General features: G+C 40.1%; 1 protein-coding gene across 1 annotated transcript; it reads right to left on the minus strand.

Moving 5' to 3' along the window:
- Positions 1 to 4,981: 4,981 nt before the first annotated feature.
- On the minus strand, positions 4,982 to 21,803 carry atg3 (autophagy related 3). The gene is made up of 12 exons (XM_006638882.3): positions 21,580 to 21,803; positions 19,262 to 19,303; positions 18,717 to 18,766; positions 18,029 to 18,099; positions 17,142 to 17,249; positions 11,954 to 12,003; positions 11,656 to 11,740; positions 10,950 to 10,984; positions 8,844 to 8,999; positions 7,656 to 7,783; positions 7,141 to 7,209; positions 4,982 to 6,290 (listed from the first exon to the last, which is right to left on the minus strand). Exons 1-12 carry the CDS (start codon positions 21,649 to 21,651, stop codon positions 6,209 to 6,211), a joined length of 948 nt encoding a protein of 315 aa, XP_006638945.1. The 5' UTR covers positions 21,652 to 21,803; the 3' UTR covers positions 4,982 to 6,208.
- Positions 21,804 to 21,901: the final 98 nt, after the last annotated feature.

A 21,901-nucleotide genomic window follows, 5' to 3' on the forward strand; every position in this document is an offset into this window, starting at 1 on the left:
GTTACGTATCAGCATTCAACATACCGCAAACACACAGTTCAAACACGCACTGTGTTCCCAGAAACTAGGACACAGTTGTTGACCCCCCTGAACAGGAAGAAAATAAAATAGTATCCCTACTACCTGTGCGAAATTAGTCATTAAACGGTTTAATATTCACATGACTCAATTTAACGCAAGTGTGATCAAGTCTTCGCAATTTCCTGTCTTTATCTGCCTTTACCTGTCTAGCTTTCGAAACTTTTGAGGAACAACACTACGAACTTTTTTAAAATAAAAGGACAGTGATTTTCTAATGAGGACAGGCCACAAACAGTTTTTTAAAAAGAGTTATCTTCTTCAGCATTCATTTTTTTAAGGTTACAATTTCAACTCCTTTCAGGAGTTATGTGTTCTAGAACATCATGGTCTCCAAACAAGTGGATCCCAGATATCAAATGATTCCAATGATGTCCTTATCTTAGCTCCTAAACGAACGTAGGTACTGTACACACAACTAGTCAGTACTACAAAATCTATGAGATACAGCATGACCTTTATGATAACTGAATGATTAATGACAAGCTCATGGATATCACCAAGGACGTAAACAGCATTGCAGTGGTTAGCATTGTTACCTTGCAGTTTTGGGCCCTGTGTTGAATTACAGACCTGTGGTGGGACATTATCTGTGTGGAGTTTGTATGTGCCCCCTATGTTTGTGTGGGTCTCCTGCAGGTGCTCTGCCTTCCTCTCACAATACAGAACATACTGGTAGGTTAATTGGCTTCTGGAAAATTGGCCCTGGTGTGAGTGTGTGAATGTTTCTGTGTTTTCCCTGAGATGGACTAACATCCTGGTCAGGCTGTGATAGGCTCCGGCCCCCCAGGTACCTGGATTGGATGAAACAGTTAGAAAATGAATGGACAGAAGGAAGCCATTTGGCTCCTGTGTGTGGTGGTCAGTAGTTAATTGATACAAGGATCTCATCCAGCTGTTTCTGGAAGGAAGCTGGGTAGCTTGTTTTGTATTCCCACAATCCTTTGGGGAAAGGGTTGCGACTCACTGCTCGGTCTGAAGAAATCTGCTGTGTTGACTCATTCTTGGGGATTTTGACTGCTTGTATCAGGTCCCCTTGTAGTCTTCTCTGGTCAAGAAAGAGAAGCTTAATTCCTCTAGCCTGTCAGTGTACGACTTTCCTTTAAGTACAGGAATGTACAGTATCTGGTTGCTCCTCACTGGATGGATTTCAGAGCAGCAATATATTTTCTATAATGTTGCGACCCAATCATGTACAATATTCTAAATGAGGCCTTATTAGTGCATTATACAAGTTTAACATTACGACCCCCTTTGATTTAATTTCTAAGGCTTTAAAATATATACTCAATCTAGTTCCGGGTAGGACCCCCTTTTACCTCCAGAACAGCCTGAATTCTTGGTGTCATGGATTCAACAAGGTGCTAGAAACATTCCTTAGGGATTTTGGTCCATGCTGACTCAGTTCCTGCAGATTTTACGGCCCCACATTCATGTTGTGAATCTCCCATTCCACCTCACCCCAAAGGTGCTCTGTTGGATTGAGATCTGGGGACTGTGCAGGCTATTGGAGTAAACTGAAGTCACTGTCATGTTTTTGGAACCAGCTTGAGATGATGCATGCTTTGTGACATGGCGAATTATCCTGCTGGAAGCATCCATTTGAAAATGGGTATTCTGTGGCCATAAAGGGATACACATGGCCAGCAACAATGCTTAGGTACGCTGTGGTACTCAAATGATGCTCAATTGGTATTAAGGGGCCTAATGTGTGCCAAAAAAACATTACCCACACCATTACACCACCACCAGCCTATACCATTGACACAAAGCAGGATGGATCCATGGATTTATGCTGTTTACACCAAATTCTGACCCTACCATCTGTCGCAGCAGAAATCGAGATTCATCAGACCAGGCGACGTTTTTCTAATCTTCAATCGTTCAGTTTTGGTCATCATGTGCCAACTGTAGCCTCATCTTCCTGTTCTTAGCAGACAGGAGTGGGACCCGGTGTGGCCTTCTGCTGCTGTAGCCCATCCGCTTCAAGGTTCGACACGTGTGCTCAGAGATGCCCTTCTGCACACCACTGTGCAGTGGTTTAGTATTTGTGGCCTTTCTATCAGCTGACTGCTCTCATTAACAAGGTGTTTTGGCCCACTGAACTGCCACTCACAGGATGTTTTTTATCACACCATTCTCTGTAAACTCTAGAGACTGTAGTGTGTGAAAAGCCCAGGAGGTCAGCTGTTTCTGAGATGCTGGAACCATCACGTCTGGCACCAAAAATCATACCATGGTCAAAGTCGCTTAGGTCACACATCTCCGTCATTCTAATGTTTGGTCAAACAACAACTAAACCTCTTGAGCATGTCTGCATGCTTTATATATTGAGTTGCAGCCACATGATTCACTGTTTGGCTATTTGTGTTGACGAGCAAGCATACATAATAACATGGCCGCCGAGTGTATATTCTAAAACGTTTTGATTGCTGCCCTACAGTCTGTAAGATGTCGACGTGTCAACATAATCATCTTAAAAAGTTTTCATTAAGTAGCTCAGCATTTTCCAGAAAAGAGATTGTTTCAGCTGCAGGGCCTTCTTCAGGTGGGAGGGTGAGAGGAAAACCTCCTCTCTCTCTGGGTTTTCCTCTCTTCACACCTGAAGAAGGCTGTTCTTTTAATTTACAGCTTCAATAGTGTATGAAAATCGTACAAATGTCTATACCTGCAAAACCGACTAGTTTATTAGTTAACTGAAAATAATATCTAGTTGGTGGATATGAATTAGGAGGAGCAGTGGTCCTGGTACAGTTCCCTGCAGTATCCCAACTACACTAACCGCCCCTAATTGTGCATCTACCCTTCGTCTATACTACTTTTTACATATTAACCAACTCCCAGTCTCCACATGTAACGTTATGATAAAACCCCTCTGAAATGCAAAACTGTATTCGCTGCCCATTACTGTTGTTGCTTGTTCAAAACAACTTCAACAAGTTGGATAACCAAAATCTACCATTTCTAAATCTATATAGACTAGTCCCTGGGATCCCATTTCCATTTCAGTGATTCTCCAGTTGTAGTAACTGCTCCCATAACCTGACATGAAATAGAAATAACACTTATTTTCTATTCTATGACAACTTGGGTCTTTTATGTCCCTTTTCTCACGTAAGGGCATTAGCAATTCTCCAGTCACTGGGTACTACTGGGCACTACCTGTATCTGTCAAACCATCTGTCAAACACCAGGCTCCACACAGCAGGTGTTCAAGCCTCCTGCGTGAAGCACTGCATCTGTTGGGCTCTCCCCAAATCTATTATGGACTCCACACCTGTAGCACATTTACCCAGAGCATCTCAATAATTTAGTTTCCCTCGTAGTTTTTTCCCTTTTCTTATTGTGGTGTTTGTTGGCAAATCAAGAGTAAAAAAGTCTGTGGTGCTAACCACTTTTATCCTGCTGTATTGATTCACATCGGGTTCATGTACTTGTATTGTTCTGTACATTGTGGAGCCTGATTTTATCCTGTTTATTAGTTGGGTTGCATATATTCAATTGTATTGCATTTTGAAATTGACCTATGAATAGTGTACTATAAATAAAATGTACTGATTGCAATGCCACTGTATTATACTTTCTGGAAAAGCACTAACAATCTCTTCCATTAATTATATAAATTATATCTAAGGGTAAAAAAAAGCAGCACTCCGATACACGTCCACAGAGACGCAACTCAAGAAGAGCCAGTGGCTAGATCCAACAATTAAAAAAAAAAGAAAACTCTCTTGTTCCCAGCACTCTTATTTACTGGGCTTCTAATTATGCCCCGACATTAAGACCATCTTGGTTGGATTTCATGGTGATTAAAAGCTCAGTTAAGAAAATACTGCAAAGGATACCAGTTTGGACAAGCAGGTTTCAATAAAATAACTGCACATTTGATTTGGATACAGAATTCAGTTTATTGATCAATATTTAAACTGAAAGAAGTGTTAGAGCTGTAACTGTAACAGAACAAAGAAACTGCAGGATAATGAATGACGCCAGGATGGTTCAAGCGATGAAGCAACTGTGGATTCCAATAGCCAGCACAGATTGCTCTGATACTTCATCAGAAAAGAGGAGAAATACCCAGAAAGAGACTTTGGACAATCAGCAACCAATGGAGCTAGATGAGGTGATTGGTTTCCTCCCATTTGGAAACTTTGTGTTCTTCCAATTTCCTTGCTATTTCCAAATGAAGATCAAAATGCTGGAAGAAATTTTAAAGTTTAAGAATGGTGAAACATTCTCACTGGTGACTTTTCAGTTTGCCCTTTTTTGCATTGGGCAGTTTAAATCATTTTGACCACCTTATATTGAACTTATTCTATTTTTCCCATTAATTAAGTGTGAAGCAGATGTACACAATTAACCTGCTAATAGCCATGTATGACAGACCAGTTGCTGGGTAGGTTGATGGTCTGGGCAAGAGAAGCTAGTTACTAGAGAACTCGCAATGATAGTGATTGATGGTATCCTGACAGCACAGCACTACAGTGTGCCTGTTGCCGAGAACAGACAATCGGCATAATTCTATACACAATGGCACCCGAACGCGGCTCCACAGCCAAAACATTGCATTTCCTTTCTTCTCTTTCGAGCTTGGAATAAACCTTTACTTGTTCCATAATTCCATACAACTGCTACAAAAATACTGCTTTGTAATTTTTTTAATCTGTTGAATGTCATTAGACATTCCAAGTGCTTGGGATATATGAAAATGCTTCTCTTCAAAAACCTCTCCATCTTGAAATGTAAATATACTGTATTATCTAAAGTACTGGCACATGCATTCCTTCACAGAAAGGTCTCCCATGGTAAAAGCCTTAAGTTTACATACTACAGCAATTTAGGTCTAAACATGGGCAATGGTACACACAGGGATGCAACATTTGATCACATTAACATAACAAGACACAGTTAGAAAATGCTTTATTTAGTCTTCCAAATTATTTCTCTTCTCATTTTATCCCCAAAATTGATTGTTTTACTGAACAGTCAGACCTCTTGAATTAAATGATAGTATACAAATAATATTCACAAAATACATGCCAGGCTAGCACTAGGGATAAGAACTCTTTCCATTAGAGCTCATGACGCCAGGTAGAAGCATGAACGTATACAGTAGATGGGAATTAAAATCACCATCCACACCAGCGATTCTTCATATTTAAGACCTTAACAGTTCCAAAACATACAGAATGAATTAATGTGGATAAATTTCCTCATATTATGCAAATATTTAGGGCAACAGAAATCAGAATATCTCCAAGACTGAAGGACACTGATAATTCTAAGACTTGCTGCCAACACCTGGAATAATACAAGCATCAGAAACATTGCACGCTCACCGCTGTGCGAGTGACAGTCTCTCTGATATTATTTCATTTGTCAGTCACAGCCACTGAGGCTGAGGGAAGAATCCATACAGCAGGAGGAGCACAAACACCACACTGTGGTAGTGATGCTTCTATAGCCCACGCAGCTGCAAGAGCTGACCAGCAGGCAGAAAAACTGTTAGCATCAGCTATATAGAACCAGACTGTGCAGCTCTGTCATAGTGGTCGGTCATCCTTAGAAAAGGTGATCACAGCACAGTGCCAAGACTGTTCTTAAGACATACAAGGTGCCTAGAGTACATTATTAGCTGGGTAGTAATGAGTGATATTTTTTGTTGCACTTTTTTGAGCTCTTGTATTGCAAATTTGTGAATTATAGTCAAAAGGCTAAATAATCCAAATGATAAATGTTTACTTTTAAAGGGGAGTAGTATACAGTAGGTAGTAGCTGTTTACATACCAGAAATGTCAAGGGCTCTGAACAGTTCATAAATTTGATGTGTGCAATGTTATTTTTAATATCAAGAGATTATGCTTTAAAGCACCAAGAAATGAATCACCAGAAATGCTCTTTCTGAAAGCAGACTGAAAAGGAGAGAATAACAGGGTTATGTGATGAACCACAGCATGGCATCAGAAAACTATCCATCCATCATGCAAAAAGTTTCTTGAAATCCCAAAACCGACATTTCCAATGTCACTGCAGAGGAGAGGGATTAAGTTCATATACCATGGGCAGCAATGTTCCCATCAAACTCCAAGCTCTGTAACCAAAGGTTTTGAAGTTTTATCTTAACTGAGCTTTACATTGTGAAATGCCTTGTGTAGTCATATTCTATTGTAGGAATGACAGCTTGCACAAATTTCAAGAAAATTAGAAGGTACCTGAGGTCTTGAGTTAAGGAATAGAAAAGGGTTACAATTACCTATTACACCACATAAGAGACAGTTACACTGCATTCCATTTGCAAATACAATATACTGCATTTATACAACATTTTCTTTTTAACTTTCTTTTTTGCATTAACAGTTCACCCAATGTAAACTGAATATCACTGTGGGCAATCACAGTTAATGGAATTAGGAGGACTCGTGCAGTGCCACCCGATAAGCATACTCCTTCAGAATGCAGGACGTACCCTACTAACACAGCACTTTTAACCCCAAAAGATGTCAGAGTGCTTCACGTAGAAGATTAGATCTGCTTCTACCACTACTCAGTGCTGTGCCCACCTGGGTAAAATGTGGCAGGTATGTGCCAGCAGGTAGAAACAGGTTCACCAGCTGAATAAATAGGGACCTATTGGGACACCAGACTATACAATCCCAGAGAGTACTTTAGGAAAGATACTGGGGGGTTGCCATCTCGACCCTAACGAACAGTGCTCTGCAACCTTCAACGACCAATTAGCCAGGACTTGTTTATTTTCTCATCTGGGAATTGCGTTAGACGTTCTGCAACAGAGGAAAGAGTGTCACCTACTGGTTCACCACTACTTACATCTGCAAACTGGCTGTGCTTTGAGGCCTTCCATTCAAGCATGGACCAGTCCCAGCATTACTTTGCTTCCGAAACCTAATTACACATCACGAGCTCCAGTCTGGGAATAAATTTCTTAGCTAATCGTGTTTGGTCACAACTGGGTGAATGCTACCGCCACCTTGCCACCCAACACACAACATCCATGCTCTGCGTTAAGCATGTTAATACATCGACCATTTCTCTGAAGGATACATATGAACTCCAAGTTCTCCGCCTCCTTCCGCAACAGTTTCAATTATTTTCTTCATCACTTCTGCATGTCTGTAAAACAAAAATTTACAACTTTACATATAATTTACTCTGGGCTCTTATGAAAAACACTAATAACAAGACAAACACTTTTGTACACGTACAATGAGAGGTGACACTTCACATTTTGGATGTGACTAAAGAGTGGCATCCAAAATGAAGCATTTCTTACAAGAAAGAAGCAATGACAACAGCAGGATGAGCAGTTTCACATCCTTCCTTAGTGTAACTAAAGCATCACTATAAAGTTCCAGCAGAGATGTCATGTAATTTGTTTTCAGTACTATTATAATATAGAACAGATACATGAAAATCTGAAAGTAAGAACATGATGGAGATGCTTCAGGTCTGCATGATGGCACAGCGGGTGGGCCGCTACGTGGTTTTTTGCTTCACCCTTGGCATTTTGTGTAATTTCTGAAGCTGTATGAGTTGGTCAGTCTGAAAGCATGGCTGACCTGCAGGGGTGGACAGAGCACATGGCAGGAGGAGGCAGGTGAGGGTGGTATTCCGTGGTCACAGTCTTCTTCACATGGTCCTGGCTGATGTCCTCGTACATCTGCTCCACTGTTAGAGGCTGCCGATTCTGGGTGGGTGAGAGAGGAGACATATGGCTGTGCACTGTCACGCATTAAGGCGAGGCATAGTTTTGGGAAAGGTAAGGTGCAATGTACAGGGCAAAAACGTGGTCCTGTTGCTAATGGACCTATCAAAACAACCATCCATACAGTCCTACAGCACACACTATCACACCTCCACCTCAGAACCCATCCCATACTGCAAGATAGCATGGACGGTACCTGTCACCTCAGACTGGTCTGCAATTTGTCTTTGGACATGACAAGTTTCACCAACTCGTTTTTGGCCAGTTTCTGTTGAATGCATCAGAGTGTGAAGACAACCTGATGGCCTATACCAGTTATTCAATACTGATCTTGCAGGGCAAGACATGGTGACCTGAGCTGTAGTTGGTCAGACGATGTATACTAATAGAGGTTCAATGACTGCCGACATCCTGGACTAAGGAGAATATCCTAATATTCTCACTTTTGGCATCTCAGTGGCCTGTTTCCTTCTACTTTGTGGCATCTACCATAGCATTTTGGTTCTCCCATTCAAGAGCAGGTTTTCCTCAGCTTTCTGTAGTTTCTGTCACATGTACAATAACAAGAACATTTCCCCAATCACATCCATTGCTGCAAACCATTTACTATATATAAAGTGTTAGAAATGCACAAGTGATGGAGATCAGGTTCAATCAGATAAAAAGCATTAATTGATTTTTTATGGATAATTCTTTCATGGAGCACATGAATATGCTTTTCTGAGCAAATAATTTGAGTTCTTTAAATGCTAATAGTATACTTTCACATACTTTTAAACATGCTGTTGTATCACCAAGTTTTAAAGCAGGATAAAATAAAAATTCAGAGCTCCGTTTTCTCAATAATACCTTAGTCAAAGCAGAAAATCACTTTCGAAATATGTTTGGGGGGAGGGGGAATCAGTTTTTGTTGTAAAACAGGTTGTGCAACTAAAAAATGTAGGCAGGAAGTTGTGGGTTCTCTGTAAATTTCCTGTAAATGAAATGGCCCCCCCTTTTCCCCTTGATTCAAATGCCTCCCCTGAAAAAAGCGTGCAGATACCTCATCATATCCGAACAGCCAGAGCCGTGGAGTTTGGTAGTATTTGTCGTAAGTGATGTAGAGGTCGTAGGTTCGGGTCTGCAGAATGACATCTTCTGAACCAGCATCTGCTTTAGGGTTATTGGCTTCCGCTACCTTACTGGTGTCCAAAGTCGCCTGTGAAGGAATATCCCACACATTCAAGGACTATAACTGTGCCTCTATCGCAGTGTCAAAAAAGGTAGTTTTACTTAACATTCCCCCCTAAATGACAGGAGCATGGCCCATTTTCTAGCCTGTGTCAGAGCTCAAGAAGGAAAAGCAAGGCTGTACCCGGTCAGTAGAAATCTCCTATCCCATTAGTAACACCCATGTTGCAACAGCATGTGATGTGGGTGGACCAGTAGAATGGCAGACTCTCCACAGCCCAGATAATTCAAACCAGTGCCTCAGTACAGTGACAGAGGAGACTGTGTTGTAGGAGGTACTGTCTGTTGAACAAAACTGAACCCTGGCTTCCTGGCCATTAAAAATATAAAGGAACGTTTCAAAATCCTCAGTATACTGGCTGACCTCCCTCTTGAGCTGATCTGCTGAGTAATAGGGCTGCAGGTGCAGATTATCTGCTCTGTCACTCTGGAGGGCTGCACCTCAGTGGTGGGTGAAAGGGGTCCCCCACCTATGTGTAAAGCACATTACATGAGAAAGTCAGTAAATGCAATTAAATTAGAATCTGAATGTAAATCAAAGATAAAACAGCTTCTTGAAATGTAAAGTTTAAAAGTACTGAACTGAATATTGTCCACATGATTCCGTCAAGCTAGCTTTAAGTTTATTTCTATGAAGCCCAAGTGCTTTACTCTTGCATGTCAAACCAATGCTTTTTTATAACATGATTTCATAAGGAGCTACTTGCGATCCATCCATCTCCTAACCAGTTCAGGGGTGCAGGCGAGCAGGAGCCTATCCCAGTAAGCAATGGGCAGATTACACTCTTGTCAGTACACTGGTCCACCACAGGGCAGACAGACAGATGCACACACTCATGCAAAACTATGTCTTTGGACTCTAGGAAAAACTCACATGAACAGAGGGAGAACATACGAACTCCATGCAGACGGCGCCCCAGGCAAGGAACTATACCCAGGGTCCAGCACTGTGAGGAAGCAATAGTAACCACTGCACCACCATGTTGTCCACTGTGAAAAGCTCAAGTTGAGTGACTGCTATACAAAACCCATTGAATTTAGCTGGTTCTTTCATAGGTAGCCATCTGCCTAGTGAGTACAAGGTGTTGGCTGCATGATGCCAGGAGTTGGATGCCTGAGTGATGGCAAACCAGCAGGACACTCCTTCCTTATTGAGGATTTAATACCTAACTGACTATCCAGTAATTTAATGGAGGAAAAGTACAAGGTAACTCAAGCTACAAGAGGCAGGTTGTCAAGCATAAAAATGACCGTAGTATAGTGGACTTTGACCAGACAAATGTTGTTTTGTAAGACAGAAGTTCATACTAACTTTTTATACAGTGGAATCTCTCCACTATCATAAAGTACAGTATATAATCTGGAAACAGCCTTAATTTTTAACAAATCATACTGGGTTTTATTTAAAGAGAGCCACAAAGATCGATGTACATGGTAAATATCTTACATTTATATAACAGACGCCTTCAACTGATGTCTTCCTTCTGCTGTTTCACTACACTTATTCAGTGCATTACATCTCACTTTATCCTCCACTGAAGAGCAGTGCCCCCCCACCACCCTGGACATACACAGCAGCTGTGATGCACCAGAGGCCCAGGTTGAGGAGTGAGAAACTTCTCCTCCAGGGAGGCCCCTGGAGTTAAAAGTCCTGTCCTTTCAAACAGCACCATGGAAGCTTTAATCAACAAGGTGTCAGGACCGCAGTTTCATCCACTACATGAGCACTGCACCTCTTACAGCACAGTGTCCCAAGTCAAGATAAAGGGACACTGGTTTGACAATTGTGGCCCAGGAGGGAGAGCACCACCACTTACTGGTCCACCAACACCACTTACCGCAGCAAACTGGTTTATCTTTAGAGGTTCCCAACTTGATAAGGACGACAGAGAAAAACAGAGGTCATAGATTTTCATACCTCATCCGTTTCCAAAAGCCCACTTTCTTCATATTCTAAAAAAAGTTTGAAAAAAAAAGTCAGATTAGTCTGACCGTATATTAACACGGAATAAAAAAAGCACCTAAGTCATGAATCAATACCTCCAGATGATTAAACATAACTGTCCTACATATTAAGTGTGTGAATGCAATGTCAAACAATTTCAAAGACTTACTTAAATTATACTCAGAAAAGACCACAAAACCAAATTAAGTTCTTTCTTCAGCTCTTTTAATATTCTGATTTTGTACAATCCTATGGACAGGTTCATCTTGAATAGCAGAAATTAATTTCAATCAGAAATTAGAACTTCAGCAATGAAGGTGATGACCACATGCTTCAATTTTATTCTTGAGAGGTTTGACCCATAATTTAGGAGGGAGTTATTAACAACTGAATTTAAGATTAACCCCGTACCAAAAGTGTAAAAACACCCATGGGCAAAAAGTTTCAGAGGCAAAATGTTACCATGTTTTTGTGTGTAAGACTGTCACAGAGGTATTATATAGACTTCCTCACTATGTTCCTAATTAGTTTGCTCATTTAGGCTTATCTGGCATCCCATTAGAGTTTGCTGGACACTGATATGTAATAGTACACGGCTGGGTATGAGCCGATAGAAGACACTGCACATGAACAATCCTGGAAGCCGAGACCACGTCCCTAGAACATTTCAGTCACAAACCTTCCATGTCAGCTGCCTCGCCCTCATCGTCATCCTCCTCGTCATCTGGACCAACCCCTGAGCGGACATTGAGATTCATGTTGTCCTTAGAAAAGGAAAAGAAAACAGTTGGAATGGGCTATCATTCCAGAATTAGCTTTAAGCACTAAGCTTTTAGAAAACTAGACGAGACCACATTACAAAGCATAGCAGCCTTTTTCACAACAAAAGGTAGGAATTAAAGTAATTACGATTGGTGTGCATTTGCTTGTGTGTATGAATGCAAAGTTGAAACCACAAGGCATGAGAGGAAACATACCTTACTGTCCAACGTGATTTCCCGAACCGCCTCAGTCACCCCGGTTACTCCTAAAGACAGGTTGAAGACAAACGGAGGGATATTCCACATTTACATCAAGAACAATTGGGATAAAGCCTCTGCTTTGCAAGAAGAGCACCTAGTCAGTAACTGCTATAGATTAAATAAAATTGTGCAAAACAGACTCACTTGGTTGTATGCAAGTTGAGCTATTTAAATTCCCCTGATCACAACCACTTGCGCACAATGTGCTCTGCAGTTATTCCAGGTGCATGTCTGTCCTGCTTAGCAGTAAACCCTCGATACACCTGGTGCGTACTGGATACCGAGTACCTCACAGATGAGGAATGTGCTTCAGCTGTGGATGACAAGTCCTCTCCAACATGCAAAGCACTGTGGAATCTTTGAGATGAAAAGTGTTAGGTAAACGCAATCAAAATTAATTTGGTTGCACTGCACTAGAGATATGCAATTGGTTGGTCAGTTTTAATTAAAGTTAAACCGGACACCAACCATACTCACTTTTTCTTTTTATATTAAAGGGTAAATATTTTCACAATATCTGTGAAAATTCTCGGTGTCTGGCAACAACATTGCTGTAGTCAGATATCACCTGACGACTATTTACTCCACAGGAACTCCCAATGCTAATTTTAATTGGTCTGTCTTTGATTGTGTTTAGTTACTATATCCCCTTTATGTTGGGGGAAAGGGAAATAAGGAGAACTCAGGCATACAGGCTGCTTCAATCAGAAAAGCTGTGAAGGAGTTTTGCTAGCCGCAGTCAAGTTTCCAAAAAACTTTTACACAAATAAATCTATTAATTTTATTTGTGTTGGTTTGATGCTTAAATTATTACTTTTATACAAGTATTATGTTGTTATAAATTAGAGGGCCATTGAAACACCTTTCCCCAATGCACCATTAAACAGCATATATTGACAGGCTAGATTTTTACAAATTTTTAGGAGACATCTGCAACACAAATCAAGTTTTTAGGAAAAACCAGTGGAACAAAAATGAGAAGGCAGACTAATGTTAGGATGTCTGAAAAATGATTTATGAGTATAATGCAGCTGCCTCCATACATGTTATTTATAGTGTAAAAACCTACCAATTCAAATTCAATACAGAAGATAATCAAAATAATCTTCAGAATTAGCCTAATTAACACCTACAAATATTATTGAAGTCTGTATGTGTGACATGGTAGTATTTTCAAAGTTGGTTTACACTTTAAACTTAGTAGATAGTGTCTTTTCAAATGTGTGGCTCAACAGGTGGGTTGAAACTTTAAATGTTCTTTGAATTGCCTAGTTATTTGAAAATAATTTAATGAGAAACTGATTAGAACATCTTTGGTTTAAAATAAATTGACAATTACAAAGAATTATAACAGGTTCTAGTTAAAGCCAGTTTTAAATAAATGTAATTGCCAATATTCCCATTTTTAAATGTGAAACACCAACTCTTGTGGTTTTGGGAAAGTTTTATTTTACTGTTCACACAAATGCAAAGAAAACTTACAAAAGTTATCTGGTTGAGTAATCTCACTTTGTCCCCCGGTCCTCACTTAATCTTGAGACACTCGCTTTGTGACCACACTGTGACCTCACGTTGTTATGAATAGTTACCATTGAAAATATTTTTGATTTACTAGAATATTCATCACTTGTGAATAACATTGCTTTATGTAAATAATTAGTGTCATCTTGGACTTACTTGACCCGAATTTACTAGAATGATTTAAATTGATAAAAAGGAGCATGCAACAGAAAAGGGAGTTTGAATTCACCAGAGAGAGTAACGGACGGAGTTTGAGCAGAGAGGGATTCAGCCTGTTTTAAAGTCATTTTATACTTACAAACAGGATTTATACAATATATTTGGATTTACCATTTATCGAGGGATATTGAACTTTGCTTCTTGTTTATCAGTTTTGGTGGACACGAAACAGTGACGGAAGGGCATCGACAGAAAGGGACTCGTAGATAAGTGAACTTTTGTTTTTCTTTACTCATGATAAATTATTGTAATTATAATTACAATAAATAATATTTAAAAATTGCTGACTTTTTTCTTTTTCTGTATCGTAACAACGTGCAGGTATGAAATACAGCAGGGCTAATAACTTCTATTAAAAAAAAATTAGATTTGTTTTAAATTTTGTATATGTTGTAACTGTTAATAGAATGGCAAATATAATTAAGATTGCACTATCACCTAATATTGCATGACATTGCAAGTCATTGGTTGTACACAGTTACTCACATGTTCAGTCTTAGCGCTTTCACACTGGGGAAAAAAAACATGCATGTGCTGTGTTGATGCTAGTGGTTTTATTATAAATAAGCCTGTTTTATTACATCATCACCATTACTTCGTTATAGGTTTTTCTACCTATATTTTGAAGGTAGAAAAACAGAACACAAAGCAAGAACTCATCATAGCAATTAACAGGTTCTGGGAGGAGGAGCTGACTGAACAAAGTTGCAATAATTGTATTAACAGACTTTTTTTGGGTTCTCCCAAAGATTGTGGGGAATGGGGAACATTCAGGAATGTAATTACTATAATCTCACAACAATAATACTACAGTGTGTGATCTCCTGTCACAGCCCGAGGAACAGTGTGCCTGTCTCTCAATGTTGAAAGTTTTATATCTGTAAATGTCCAATGATACTGTAGGTCCTGTATATAGTATAAACAGTACAACATACAGTATACACTGTAGAAATACACTGGAAATGTCTGTAAATGATGTGATAACTGTATATGCTTTTGGCAACACATTCATTTTCAAACAGATGCAGCCATATTGTTTGGATTACAAGTCTAGTTTGCACCTACTTAGCTAGCCTTTTTGACTCCAGGTACCAGTTCAAAAAATGAAAAAAAAACTGTAGTTTTTTTTATATTAGTTTTAAAGTTTCATGTGCTCTCCACAGCATACATTTTACTGGTAGCAAAGACACTATATCCTACAGCACATTGATGTTTTTGCGATTAAAAATGGTCTAACTCCATTTTTATTGCGAGATGGTTTGGTCTGTTTCACAGTGTGTGCAGTTTTAAAAATGTCGGCCATGTGAATCGAACACTTAAGGACAACAGTTCCCAACGTGCCACAGACTAGAATCACATTCGACTTGAAGTCATACCCACAGATATACCAAAACAATAACACACAATGTACTGTGCTTTGAGTGGCATACTGTATAAATACACTATATACAGTAAATAATAATAATAATTGCTTACACTTATATAGCGCTTTTCTGGACACTCCACTCAAAGCGCTTTACAGGTAATGGGGATCCCCTCCACCACCACCAATGTGCAGCATCCAAATACAGTATAATACACATTTTAAGCCACTTCAGCTCATGTGAAATATTTTTGTGAATCAAAATTAATAAAATTATTTCCTAAATACAAAATAGATTTTAATGTGGATGTAAACCTGAAAATAGAACATCGTGTTCACAACTAGCTACAATGAAAAACTATTTTTTTATATAGTTCAAGTAGCTGTGTCGGCATGCATAGGCTGCAAAGGAACAAAGTAAAGGTTTATTCCTTGCCGAAACATTTGCCAAAACTTTTTTTGTTCTCTTTTCAACCTTTACTGCTATTTACTAATTTTGTTTTGCAAAACATCCTTACTTTCTTTTTTAATAGAAATGTAATATTTAACATACTGTTATACACAGTATAAAATTAAAAGTAAAAAGAGTAGACAATTCTAGAATTGGAAAAAGATCTACATGTCTCTACAAGGCTGAGGACTGAAAGAACCTATGCCTGTTAGGAGACAACACTTAAGCCCTCAAGAACTGTTTCATGCATCCCTTGCTGACCTACGTTTCATTAAGGTGGGTAGCTGCGTCAGCATGCGTAGGCTGCAAAGGAACAAGTAATAGGTTTATTCCATGCTGAAAAAAAGAAGAAGAAAGAGAACAACGTTTCGGCCGTGGAGCCTTCTTCAGGTGTCAGTTTCATTAAGACCTTTTCAGTGGAGGTGTAGCTCATGTATCCTATGCTTGGTTCTGAAACATGAAAGGGAACAGGGTCTTAGCTAATAAGGGCCTTGATTATTTGACCTAACTGCCTAACTTTGACCTTGTTTATACCCTATATGGTAACAAACTAATGACCAATCATAAATGTATGTTTTGGTATGGAACTTTTACTCACCTTCAAGAATAAAAGCTTGTTGCAATCCTTAGAATAGTGAATGTGAGATGAGGTTAACCTGTTAAGTCTGTCCTCCTTTGTTTATAACAATAAAGAAATGATTCCCAGCTTGATCTGTGTGTTTTACCGAGAAAGGGTCGAACAGCTGTGACTAGGGATTCGAAATCAGGCGTTTTCAGGTGACAGCCCAGATACTTCCACACCACATTAAGCTATCACTGTGCCACCTGGCGGTTTTAAAAAGCAGTGCAGTCCTGCAATAGAATATTTTAAAGTGCATTGCAATGTAGTATGTATACCGCATTATGCGGCATTATTAATTGTGCATTTTGAACGGCTGGATCTCTAAGACCAAATTATTTAAGATATTTTATTTAATGCAGTACATGAATGTTACTTTCAATTATAAAGTAAAGGCGTAGTATTTGTGGAATTAATACTCTGCTTTAATTTACTTGGACATTTATGGGTGTTTTTGTCTGACAAAAACTCATTTTAAGAATTATAGGGATGAAACCATGAAAGAATGAAAGGACAATGCAAGTAAACAACTTCAACTAATCTATCAACTATCACATACATAGGAGAAGAGTGGGGAAAAAAGCAAAATGCTGAATCTAATGAAACTTTTAACCACCTTCATGGATATGAACAGTTAACATGAAATATTTATGGAAAACAATAGATGAATGATTAACCAAATTCAGGAACGAAACCAAGTGCTTAGAAACTCGGTTATATCAGGATACCAAATTGAAAAACTACACTGCACATGTGAACGGGCTCATTTAGATGCACTGTTTTATATCGCAAGGCAGAACCAGACAAGCCCCTCCAGCTCATTACATGAAGGTACCACGACACCAAGTGGACCATTTCAGCCTGGCCACGTGGTCCACCAGCCCTCAAGGTGGCAGTCAGTGATCAGACCTCCAAGGACGGCATCACCGTCTGCAAGTGAACAGCCAGAACCCACGGCTGGACTTCTCACCTGCGTTGTGGAAAGTGTCCACCCACCCCCCGTCGCCATCGTCCTCCTCAATGATGGCTTCTTGCTCGTCGCAATACTCCATCTGCTTGCATCGCTTGTAGCAGGGGACTAGTGGAGAGGAGAGATGGCCCGTGGGCTTTCAGGAATTTAATCCTTTTTATGTTACGTGTGAAAGAAATTGCAGTGAAGCGCAATGTGAAAAAAGGGTTTATGTTTTATAGACACAAACTTGACTACACCCATGTAGCCTGGACAACACAGGTAGTGGACAAAGTTAAACAATGATCAATGATAGGACTTGGGACCACCATGCGCAGCCAATACAGCCTATATGCACCACTGCATTCTCACGAGGGATGTGGCACCATTCTTCCACGATGAAGTCAATCACTGATGTTCAGCCTTAGGGCTAGGCCCATGAAGATGTGCAAACGCGTTAGGCTTCCTCCAGTTAGACCACGGGAGACATTTGTGTCACAGTAGAAGGTGCTACTTATGCACTGTACCCTGGACACACACAGCAACTGGGTGTGCTAAATAGTCTAAATAGAACAAGTTACCCAGTCATGTTGAACTAATGTGCTGGCTTTCTTCAATAAAGGGCTAAATAACATCCAAGAATTAATTTAATAACTTTAAAATGGGTGAGATGTGCCAAGCTGCCTCCTCCTGTGTGTAGTTGTTTTTTTTAAACCATTATGAAGGAGGAGTTATAGACTAAAAAGTCTATAAAGTAAAAAGGGGGCTGGGAACCCTCCCTCCTTCAATACTCCCAACTCTAATATTTTGCTTTTGTTTATAGCCAGCTGCCTAAAAATGCACGAGACTAATCTGAGTGGCATTCTCGGAGTGCAAAACGAGTTCAACAGACAATATGGATCACTTACCATTGCGAGTTAGAAGAAACTGCTTGTCTTTTGGCAAATAAGGCTTCACTTTCGCTTCTTCCCCAGAAGCCCTAATAGAAAACAGTTTCAAAATTAATAAAACTGCAATCTGACTTGCAGTCAGATCCATCCTTGTGCAGATGGAACAGTAGTACATTTCGGCTTACTTTCAGCAATCCCAACAGTCCTCTGCAACTGCTCAGACTGATTGCATACAGCTCTATGCTTTTTTGCATACATATTTAAACTATGCAATCTAGAGCGAAAGCTGTGCCCGACTCAATCCTATATCATTCGGCGTCTCTCGACATTATTAAAACATTTATTTCACGTAAAACATTGTGGCAAGTTGGCAACTTAGAAACGCAAAGTTTGTAAAAGGTTCAATGTAGATCAAAATAAGTCATGTAGATCAAAATAAAATGTGCCAACTCCATTGCCAAAACCCTAAGAGCTGTACAAAGTTCCTGTATTACAAATATACCCTAATTACACTTCCTTAAAAAAATACCAGTCTGATGAAACGCTGCATTTTTTGCAATTAAAACTAAAAAAACTTCCCCAAAAGTCTGCGATTTTCCCCAATTTCCCCCCTGTCCTCTACAGCTCACACCACACTTTCTCCAAACTGAACACTCCTTCCTTATTCCCCCTACTGATCCCCACTCTCTCTCAGCTCTGCACTCACCATTTCCATGTAGGACAGTGATGGACTAGATGATCACCCGCTGCCACAAACTGCAATAGGATGGGTGAAATCAGGAAGGTACAGTCATAAAGTCATACTTAAACCTGTTCTTTCAGCAAAAGAAAATCCTTACAACTTCAACAATAACAAATGCTACTCTGACTCTGTTACTGTAATGAAATGAAGTCATTGAAGCTTTCGAAATGGAGAAGTTCCCTTTTTTTTCTCAAGTTTGGACGCAAGAAGAAATGATTGGTGAACCTAGCAAACAACCTGTTCTGTTAAGACAACTCTGGTGTCTTTGAAGGCTTAAAGTTAGTCTTTTCCCTGGAAAAGGTTGGAGAAGCCTAAGAAATTCTTAGTGTTTGGTAATGATTTAAATAGCAAAATCAGGGGGATAGAGAACAAAAATGCATATTTCACACTTACTACTTCAGATGAGGTTTACCAATTGATTCCTCCTATGTTTGGAAATGAAAACTAGTCTTTGAAACTGTGAGCCAATAAAATATCAATTCCCGTCAGAGATTCCGGCATGGACTCACCTCTTCCGGGGTGATGACTCCCGTTTCTTTAAACTTGGATTCCTTGGGAAAAGAAAAGAAAATCTCATCAATGCAACACTAGCTGATATAATAAACACACTCATTTTGGTACAGACATGTTGCTTTACCAGTAATAGTATAAAGGCAGTATTTACTTTCAGTAGCATTGCCAAGTGTACTAAAATGTAATCAGTGCAAAAATTAATACTAGAGCTCTGCAGAGGTACACCTCTATTAAGCCATGCGTCTTACAGTACCTGATTTATTTCACTTGAAATCTTAACTGTTCACTGGAATGAATGGGATCCTTCATAAATACCGATGAAGCACACAATACTACACTACACAATATTTATATACCATATCTGGCAAAGCCAAATTACAAAATACATCAGAAAACACCCAACACCTGTTATTGGCCTATACAAAGTGACAGTTCTGCACTTGCAAGCGCTTGCTTGATAGCAGGAACTGCAGATGGGGCTTCAGTTGAGATAGCACTGCAAGTAAGAAGACTGACACGGAAAGAAACTACAAATCCTACACTGGCTGAAACTCAAGATTTAGGGGGTGGGTATAAGGACGAACACTGTGACCTAAATAGATCCCCTTGGTCCGATTGTTGGTTAGGCACTAATCATTTATAGCTAGCATGACACATTCCTATCCTAATGACATGGCGATGTGACACATTTCACACTTTCAAACCAAGCACTATAATGACTTGTAACAATACAGAGCTAATGCCAATCCCACAGTGAAGAATTTTAAACAGCTGACAGGCTTAAAATAATCCTTAGTCCCATTGAATACAATAACTCTGCCGTAGCACCACTTCTCCTGACAGTCACTGTATGCCAGAATCTTTATGCAATTAACAGTAAGCCCTATGAACAGGTTAATGGCCATCTATATTATGCAGGTATGAAAATAGAGCCAACATTGACAACGAATATAAGATACAGCTCAGCAGAACAGCTCTAAAAATGTCTATTTAAAATGAACTTCCTGCAAACTGATGGCACAGACTCTAAAATGATTTTAAAAGCTTCTGCCTCACAATCACAGCCTTCAATATATTTATGGTGGAGCAGCAGCCTGGCGATTTGCGTAGCTGTCCCACAGCTCTCAGTGCCAGGTTCGAGTCTGGCACGAGACACCTCCTGTGTGGCGCTGGCACCCTCTCCACATTCAAGATCATATGGGTCTCCTCACGCCTCCCAGCGACACACAGGCTGCTACTGTTCGAGGTCCTAACTGTGCAGTAGGCTGGGGTCCTGTCCAGGGCACAAGTGGAAACTGCATTTAAAACCAGCAACAGGAGGCATGTCTTGCCCAAAGAGATGTGGGAGTGTGGAACAGGGTACCCTGGGCTCTTTCAAGAAACAGCCAGATGTGTTCCTGGGATCAATACGCTACTACCAAAGAGGCTAGAGAGGTAAATGGTCTCCTCCTGTCTTTAATCTGTCTCATGTTTTTATGTTAAAGGGTGTAGTCCCACCTCCCTTCAAGTGTACTTCCATGACCTACACCCTCTAAGAGGGACAAATCCTACACCAACTAAAACTCATTTTTTTTATGAGCTGGGAATAAGGTGATACAGGAGTGAATGGTGGAAATCTGAAAGAGCACTAAGAACACATTCGTTTTACCTGTATTGAAACTACGACAGAAGTCACCAAGTTTCACGGTATTAGCTTCGACTACGCAGACAAATGTAACAATTGGGTTGCTAATTCTTTCCCTTTTATATTTTTAGAATTTCCTTGTGCACATAGCAGCCCGGTTGAGCAGCCACTGCAAACGGACAGACTTGAAATGTAAAACGAGCGTGTTATGTTAAAAAGAAGGAATGTTTCTGCACCTCTCTCTCTCGATACTCCCGCGAGTCCGCCCTGCCAATGGTAAGCAACTGCGCAACATTCGGTTCAGAAGAAAGAAAAACTGCAAGGTGTAATACTTCACATTTCTACTCCCATTCCCCTACAACAAGAATGTAATGGCGGGAGACAGCCACGAAGAACTTCAATTTAAGATCTTCGTCATCGTTATATATTTAGCATCAAACTTAGTGGATTTTACTGTTCGACGTCTTCAAGTTGTACCAATGCATACAACTTTACAGAACTGATGGACGTCACCAGTCTTGTCTTCATATTATCCGCCACATTTTACGAGGGATGTAGGTTTGGGATCAGAGGAGAAAGGTGAAAACAAAATCCGTCTATCTAGTGGGCAGTACAAAGACTTCTCTTTGGAAAGCGCATTTTGGAGTTAACGCTTCATTCCCCTGCTCTTTCCTCCTCGGCCAGTCTTACCTTGAGCACCGGGGTAAGAAACTCGGCCACTCCCAGCGCCGTCCCCTTCACTGAGTTTATGACATTTTGCATGTTTCAAATCCAGGTCCCTTCCGAACACAGTTAAACTCTACACACGAAACTCGTTTTTCGAAATTATTCTCTTTTCGCCCCCAGCTCAACCCGTTCACTACTACTTCAGCTGCCACCAGATCACATGACCGTTCTCCCTCGTCATGTGACCGCCCACTTCCGTGTCTCGCTTCTCGTGAGGTCGCGCGTGACTTTAACACAGCTGAAAACTATATCATGCTATTGCTGTTGTAATGTTTCACAAGTTTGA

This window comes from Lepisosteus oculatus, chromosome 15 (genome assembly GCF_040954835.1).
Source record: "Lepisosteus oculatus isolate fLepOcu1 chromosome 15, fLepOcu1.hap2, whole genome shotgun sequence".
NCBI lineage: Eukaryota > Metazoa > Chordata > Actinopteri > Semionotiformes > Lepisosteidae > Lepisosteus > Lepisosteus oculatus.